Source organism: Esox lucius, chromosome 1 (genome assembly GCF_011004845.1).
Source record: "Esox lucius isolate fEsoLuc1 chromosome 1, fEsoLuc1.pri, whole genome shotgun sequence".
Lineage (NCBI taxonomy): Eukaryota > Metazoa > Chordata > Actinopteri > Esociformes > Esocidae > Esox > Esox lucius.
The window spans coordinates 37662672-37670991 of record NC_047569.1 but is presented as its reverse complement, the minus strand read 5'-3'; the positions used below and the strand labels follow the sequence as shown (position 1 = coordinate 37670991).

The 8320-nt window shown below is 50.5% G+C and overlaps 1 protein-coding gene and 1 long non-coding RNA gene across 2 annotated transcripts in view; one reads left to right on the top strand and one right to left on the bottom strand.

Moving 5' to 3' along the window:
- Positions 1-1169: 1169 nt before the first annotated feature.
- Positions 1170-8320, bottom strand: part of LOC105026904 (multiple epidermal growth factor-like domains protein 6) — a 58102-nt gene continuing 50951 nt past the window's right edge. The window contains exons 28-37 of the mRNA XM_020055396.2: positions 8139-8267; positions 7822-7953; positions 7161-7289; positions 6798-6926; positions 6103-6231; positions 5448-5576; positions 4595-4723; positions 3238-3366; positions 2867-2995; positions 1170-2463 (exon numbers count right to left, since the gene is read on the bottom strand). Coding sequence (XP_019910955.2) covers positions 2384-2463; positions 2867-2995; positions 3238-3366; positions 4595-4723; positions 5448-5576; positions 6103-6231; positions 6798-6926; positions 7161-7289; positions 7822-7953; positions 8139-8267 — 1244 coding nt within the window. The 3' untranslated portion in view covers positions 1170-2383. The remainder of the gene's footprint in view (positions 2464-2866; positions 2996-3237; positions 3367-4594; positions 4724-5447; positions 5577-6102; positions 6232-6797; positions 6927-7160; positions 7290-7821; positions 7954-8138; positions 8268-8320) is intronic.
- LOC109616796 lies at positions 4666-8234 on the top strand. Its single transcript, XR_002198062.1, has 3 exons — positions 4666-4753; positions 6114-6291; positions 8150-8234. It is a non-coding gene; the product is annotated as an uncharacterized LOC109616796 (long non-coding RNA).

The window sequence follows — 8320 nt, the reverse complement described above, 5'->3', positions numbered from 1 at the left end:
GTGCTCTGTGGATGTGCTCTGTGGGTGTGCTCTGTGGATGTGCTCTGTTGATGTGCTCTGTGGATGTGCTCTGTGGATGTGCTCTGTGGGTGTGCTCTGTGGATGTGCTCTGTGGATGTGCTCTGTGGGTGTGCTCTGTGGATGTGCTCTGTGGATGTGCTCTGTGGGTGTGCTCTGTTGATGTGCTCTGTGGATGTGCTCTGTGGGTGTGCTCTGTGGATGTGCTCTGTTGATGTGCCCTGTGGGTGTCCTCTGTGGGTGTGCTCTGTGGATGTGCTCTGTGGATGTGCTCTGTGGGTGTGCTCTGTGGATGTGCTCTGTGGATGTGCTCTGTGGGTGTGCTCTGTGGGTGTGCTCTGTGGATGTCCTCTGTGGATGTCCTCTGTGGGTGTGCTCTGTGGATGTGCTCGGTGGATGTGCTCTGTGGATGTGCTCTGTGGATGTGCTCTGTGGGTGTGCTCTGTGGGTGTGCTCTGTGGGTGTGCTCTGTGGATGTCCTCTGTGGATGTGCTCTGTGGGTGTGCTCTGTGGGTGTCCTCTGTGGGTGTCCTCTGTGGATGTGCTCTGTGGGTGTGCTCTGTGGGTGTCCTCTGTGGGTGTCCTCTGTGGATGTGCTCTGTGGGTGTGCTCTGTGGGTGTGCTCTGCGGGGCTGTTTGACTGGAATCAGGTGACATCTGAAGATGAAGTCCTGGCTGGTAAACAATATTGAAGAACATATGTTGCTTGTCACAACATGGGGCCAGGCCAAGCACCCCCCCCCCCATCTACACATCTCTCCCCCTCTTCTCATCTACACATCTCTCCCCCTCTTCTCATCTACACATCTCTCCCCCTCTACTCATCTACACATCTCTCCCCCTCTACTCATCTACACATCTCTCCCCCTCTACTCATCTACACATCTCTCCCCCTCTCCTCATCTCTCCCCTTCTACTCATCTACACATCTCTCCCCCTCTCCTCATCTCTCCCCCTCTCCCCATCTACACATCTCTCCCCCTCTTCTCATCTACACATCTCTCCCCCTCTTCTCATCTACACATCTCTCCCCCTCTCCCCATCTACACATCTCTCCCCCTCTACTCATCTACACATCTCTCCCCCTCTCCTCATCTCTCCCCCTCTACTCACCTACACATCTCTCCCCCTCTCCTCATCTCTCCCTCTCTCCCCGTCTACTCATCTCTCCCTCTCTCCCCCTCCATCTACACATCTCTCCAACTACCAGAAGAGATCCCAATTTTATGCTACACTGCACCCAGGTAAAAACATGTATTTTTCTTATATGTGGTGTTGTGATATTAGGGACAGAAATAAGATTGTTGTAACCACATTTAGTAACAATTTAAGGTATAAAAACAGCACCATTTACATGAAGCCTGTAACCAGACACAGTACATGTTACAGACACAGTACACCTCAGTACCCTGAGGTACACTTCAAATGTTTTGTAATAGTCTAAAAACCTTTCTACATGACAATATACAGATTATTTGGCTAAAATATAGGTGATACTGTCAGTTTTACTGTTACATTTCCAGTAATAGTGACAACAGTAGTAAATTGATGGATAACTTTGCAATAAGTGACCTTATCAAACCAAACATACAACCAAAAGCAATTTCTAAATATATTAACAATTTATGATAAGCAATCAGACACGCAAAGTCCAAAGAACCCGGGTCCAATAGAACACGCGTTCTCCGTGAACATTAGATGAGAGTAGATGGCAGTCCTGGTGGTTGAGCGACACAGACCCCTCCGTCCCCATGGCAGCCCAGGCCAATGACTTGAGAGCAGACCACATGCAAGTTCAAAGAGGCAGCAGTCCACTGATCACCTGACTGTGGCCTTTATGAATAGTTTTGTGACAATGGTGCTTCGGCACACACCTGCTCATTCACCAGCGCGGTTGTCTGTCCACGTAGCTGCCAGGTGAGGACATTACGAATGGACAGGAAGGGTTTGACCTGTGGTTCGTGGATGGTTCAGATAGTTGACTTGGGATGTGGTTCAGTCCTGAGACGCTCATGAATGGTCACAGAGCTCTGCTTAGTCCAGCATCCAACGGCCATCCACGTTCCTGCTCCATGTGTGACCCGTTATCGGATCAACTAAACCTACGTCGCGCCTTTCTGCAGGCTCCCAAAAAGCTTGGGAGCAGGTCGGCCTCTAATGCAGACAAATGTGCAGAATACAAGTGGAGACTTGAAGGTTAGTTCCCTTGTGTGTCTGGTCTTAACCTGATCCTCCTCCAGTCTGTCTGTTTGGGCAACTGTACACAACCTTCCAATGGTGCCCACTGGTTCAATATGTAGGGCACCTTGTTCAGTGTTTGAGAAGTCTGCCTGGGTTTTTTTGAGATGTGGGGCCCCCAGCCAAGCTATGAGCGGGACAGACCAGAACGCCTCTTCAGGGAGGGAGAAAACCCCAGTGCTGGGACCTCTGTAGTTTGTAGTGGTCCTGAAAAGAGAGAAGAGGCAGACAAAAAATACATTTGACACCTTCTGGAAATCAAAAGCGAATGTTCTTTGGCACGAGTTGCTGGTGTGTTGGAGTGTGCTGGTCGATCTGGACACAGTAGATGCTCTCCGTGAGATGGGAAACCGACACAACTACAAGTTGGACACCCCACTGGGTGTGGATTTAAATAACTGTCAGAGACTGGAGCCAGGGAGCCACTGGAGCTCAGGGCCAGAGCCTGACACACTTACAGACACGGTTACATTCAGTTTCAGCTTTACCCTGCCCTGGGTGTCAGCTGTGAGGGACGCTGGATATCACTCACTCATCTGGGTGACGTGAGTGTGTGTGTGTGTGTGTCGGTCTGTGTTGTAGTAGGTGTTTTTGCGTGTGCATGAGTTACCTTCTGTGCAGGTGGGGCCCAGCCAGGACACCGGACACTGGCAGCGACCATTACGAGCATCACACCGGGCCTGGTGAGAACACTGGCACCGCAGGGAACAGCCCGGGCCGAAACCACCCGCTGCACATTCTGATGGACACACGGCAGAGACCAAAAATACAGATCAAGAATGACAGTAACGAGAGAGAAAGAATGGCGGCCCCAGATGTAACGGCAGGACAAGGTGAGATACTAACCAACTAAAGGGCAAAAGGGAGGCATCACACACGGTGTAATTTCAAACCGTTGCCAAACCACTGCGTTGAGGTCTCTTGGTGGTAAACATGTCACAGTCATACAGGCAGTTACTAAGGGTCAACGAGGAGCTTTACCTTTCTCACATTTCCGTCCAGTCTGTCCTGGGGGGCAGAGACACTGTCCCGTGGCATGGTGACAGGGTGTCCCCGCGACACAGTCGCATGACTGCCGACAGCCTTCCCCAAAGTGGCCCGTCGTGCACCCTGGAAGGGAGGCACGGGGAGACTCGTTGGACAGGACGTGCACACCACTCCTCTCCCGCACACACACACTCCTCTCCCGCACTCACACTCCTCTCCCGCACTCACACTCCTCTCCCGCACACACACACTCCTCTCCCGCACTCACACTCCTCTCCCGCACACACACACTCCTCTCCCGCACTCACACTCCTCTCCCGCACACACACACTCCTCTCCCGCACACACACTCGTCTCCCGCACACACACACTCCTCTCCCGCACTCACACACTCAGGTCGGTCTCCATGGCCTCAGCGACCTGTCCTGCAGCTGCTCTGCTCAGGCATTCCTTGCTGAAGAGGGCATGTAGCCCCCACCACACAGCGTCCCCATACTGAGACCCCCCCCCCCCACACTGCGTCCCCATACTGAGCCCCCCCCCCCCACACTGCGTCCCCATACTGAGCCCCCCCCCCCCCCCCACACTGCGTCCCCATACTGAGCCCCCCCGCCACACTGCGTCCCCATACTGAGCCACCCCCCACACTGCGTCCCCACACTGAGCCCCCCCCACACTGCGTCCCCACACTGAGCCCCCCCCACACTGAGCCCCCCCCACACTGCGTCCCCACACTGAGCCCCCCCCACACTGCGTCCCCACACTGAGCCCCCCCCACACTGCATCCCCACACTGAGCCCCCCCCACACTGCGTCCCCACACTGAGCCCCCCCCACACTGCGTCCCCACACTGAGCTGGGGAGCCATGAAGGGAAGGAGGTGCCACAGAGATGCAACAGGGATGCATTGAATAGCCTGTCTGCGCTGTGGCAGCCAGGAAACACACCTGTCACTCATCACGTCTGACCGGCTGCTCGCCTAGATAAGCAAACACGTGCTTGTATTCTTGCTGTGTGTACACTCTCTCCACCTCTGTCGTCTGAGACACACACACACCCACACACCTTCCTGCCCTGACTTAGCTGCTGCTTCGTTGAGTGAGTCATACTTAGTGTTGCTGGGTTGTGTGGCGTCACACCTGGTTGTGTTAAGATGAACGCGCTAAGCAGCATGACAACATGTGCACACAACCCCCAAAATGTACACAAAACAGAAAATACTGACAAATGTTTCCTGTGATATTTCTTAATGCCGTCATTACCGTTATACAATTACAGTGCTGACCCTGCAGTATTCCTATGAGAACAGAGTGAGCCGGTTTTGCACTTTCCCTCGGTCATCTCCTACTCACGTCTCTGACACTGGGAGCCATGGTAACCAGGTGGACACAGACACCGGCCCGTCACGTGGTCACATGTCCGTCCCACCCGGCACTCACACAGACGGCCACAGTTCTGTCCAAAGAAGCCAGAGGGACACCCTGGGGACAACACAGGGAAAAAGCTTTGAGGTAACCTTTTATAAAACACATTTTTATATTTTTCACATACTCATGATAGAAGGGTCAGTGAGATAACATAGGACAAGAAAGAGTGAATCAGTACAAGTTACAATAATTTAAAAAATCCAGTGAACAGGACACAAACAAATGAAAAGTCCCCAGTGTTCATAATGTACAGGGGACAGCTGTTTGGTTGAATTGTAGTGTATGTGCCTTGGGCGTGGATGTGTGAGTGTGACTGAGAAAGAGAGACTGGGTGATTGAGTGTGTGCACGGTGAGTGTGTGTATAACGGAGTGGAAACTGGTGTGTTTTACAGTGTGAAGCGGGGGTTTAAGGTGTAGACCAGTGCAAGGTATATAGGCCTTTAGTTTAACAGTTGGATCGTTTGGGAGTAGAAGCTTCCTCTGTCCTGGTGATGATGCTCCTGAATCATCTCTGTCTCACAGTTGGCAGCTGTGAGAAGAGCCCATGGCGGTCACTCGGGAGGTTTCACAAACAACAGTGGAACCAACCATCACAATCCAAACAGTTTTTTTCCCCTTAATTCCCCCCCCTCCCAGTGCAATGCCATCTCACGGCTTTGCTTTGTCACAGCAACGTCTTGCAAGCTTGGAAGAGTAGAAGATTGAAACCCAGTGTCAGGATCTTTTTCCTGTATCCTTGCTGCAGAATCACAGGACGTAGAAATGCATGAAACCTACGGTGTTCACAGGAGGGCCCGTAGTGTCCAGCAGTGCAACTACAAAAGCCTGTGAATGGATCACACGTCCCGTTGTTCTGACAGGAGCAGACCAGGGAACAGTCCGGTCCAAACCTCCCCTGGACACATGCTGGACACACAGAGACACAGTAAAGATATGAAGCAATAATAAGACTGGAACATCATTACGTGGATACCTTTTCTGATGCCTGAGACTAAGCATCAACATAGGCCAAGCCATGAGGAAGGCCTAGCCATGAGGAAGGCCTAGCCATGAGGAAGGCCTAGCAATGAGGAAGGCCTAGCCATAAGGAAAACCATGAGGAAGGCACTATCCCAATGGCCACTGAGACTGCTGGGAGCCACAGTTCTTCATAACACAACACTTTTCCTGGGTTTCTGTTGCCGTTTGGGCCATCTAACATTTATTTTTAAGTTATAAGTTTAGCTTTCTACTTTAGCAAAGTAAATTCTAGAGCAAACAGACACGTCGAAAATACTTGTACAAGACATTCTTGTACTGGATCAACATATCTAAAACTGAAAATATCTAAAACTTGCCCAGCCAGAAAACTAGGTTTAACCAATCCACCTAATGTCATCCTAACATTATCCTGGCCATTTTCCTGACATTATCCTGACAATGATATTGTTACCTGTCTCACAGTGCACTCCAGTCCATCCCAGGCCACACGTGCAGCTCCCATCCCTGGGCTCACACAGCGCTCCGTTCTGACAGACACACGTGTTCCTGCACTGCAGCCCATAGCGCCCCCTAGGGCAGGCTGGAGGAACAGCGGGCAGTTAGCCTTCATCACCGGTGCTACCAAGGCTAGCTTTACCAGGTATTATTTACCACAACACACACACACCACATACATACATACACACACACACACGACATACATACATACACACACACACCACATACATGATATAACAGAATAGTCATGTTTCTCTGGGCAATTTAGATTGGGAAAACAACAAGCGAATCACTCCGAACACCAACATCAGGAATGGGTGGAAAATCCCATTGAACGGCTGATTAAAGATGAGACTGGGGAAAATGCCATATGCCCGCATTAGTTCTCTAGGAATATATATATATTTTTTTAATTACTTCGGAAATTGAGACATTTCTAACTATATACACATTGAAAATAGAAAAATACCAGCTAATTCGGTTGTTTGGTTCTTTATTTACCAATCAGACTCAATGTTTTTTGTGAACATACTCTGCTACAAACTTGTACTGGTGTGTGAAAAACAGGCTAAACTGGGACCAAACTGGTCTCACATTTTCAGAGGCCTTTTGGTATGACGTTGGTTAAGAGGCAACGGTCATTATTACCTAGCTGACAGGACTGTCCGATTTTGCCTGGGGCGCAGATACACCTCCCGGTCACCGGGTGGCACTGCCCTCCCTCCCCACAGGAACAGAGACGGGCACAGTCCTTCCCGTAGTACCCTGCAGGACAGCCTGACAGAGACACGTAGGCCCCAGTAAAATGATTTCAAAGTGCAGCATCCCGTCATTCTCCTTTCGTTGAACTATTCACTGGTTAAAATGACTCAAACAAAGAAAGCGGTGTGAAGTGGCTATTTCATTTACCAGTTAAATCACTCTTAGCCTGGCTATTCAGACTGATTCCTAACAGAACTGATGACGTAGGTAAACGGATGTGTTTATCTACAACAGGTGAACTGCACCTACCAGTACTGCAGTCAGCTCCGAGGAACCCTGCTGCACAGTCACAACTGCCTGTCTTACTGTCACAGTGACCACCATTCTTGCACTGACACCAGGCCTTACAGCCAGGCCCATATGTTCCCTCTGAACACTCTGGGGTAGGGAGACAGACAGACAGAGGATAAAGAGGAGATCAGGAAACACAGAGACAGGGAAGAAAGACAGACAGGGGAGAGAGACAGACAGACAGACAGAAGAAAGGGGAGATCGGGAAACACAGAGACAGGGGAAAGAGACAGACAGACAGAGGAGAAAGGGGATGGAGAGGGAAGAACAGAGAGTGGGGAAAGAGACAATAGAAAGGAGAGTGGGGAGGGGAGAGAAGCAGACAAAAATAAACAGACCGAGTGAGGGGAGAGACAGACAGATACAGAGAGAGAGGAGAGAGACAGAGAGGTGTGAGCCCGAGAAAGGGAAAAGACAGACAGATACAGAATGTATGCTTAATTAAACCCAGTCTTGGCACAGTGTGTTGCGATTCTTTAGTTGAAGCCACACAAACATAATTTGAAACAAAAACAAACACATAAAAGCCCCTGAAACATTGGTTCCAGTAAAAGAACCATAGTAATCCTATATGTTCACTGTAGTACAGGATGTCCTGAAAGCTGTAGGCATAGCTTACTGAGTTGACAGAAGTTGCCGTAGTAACCTGGTGGACAGGTACACCTTCCAGTGACAGGATGGCAGTGCTCATGGACCCCAGAACACTGACACACCAGAGCACAGTTTGGTCCGAACATACCTGATGGACAGACTGCAGGAGACAGGCATATAGAAGCACTGGAGTGAATGGACAAATACAGACACACACACACACACACACACACACACACGAACATGCACAGATACACTACTGACTCAAGATAGTTGGTTTACATGGCAACATGGTGTGTCCCTCAACTGTTATGGTGCAAGGGATATGCAGGTATATGTGCTTACTCTCCTCACAGCTGTTCCCGGTGAGACCAGCAGGGCAGCCACATGTTCCAGTCACATGGTGGCATGGCATACCAGCCTGGCACTGGCACTGCTGGGCACAGGAGGCACCAAACAGCCCCGGCAGACAGGCTGGGGCACAGCAGACAAACATTCACCATACAACTGGGGTTGGTTAATGGTAG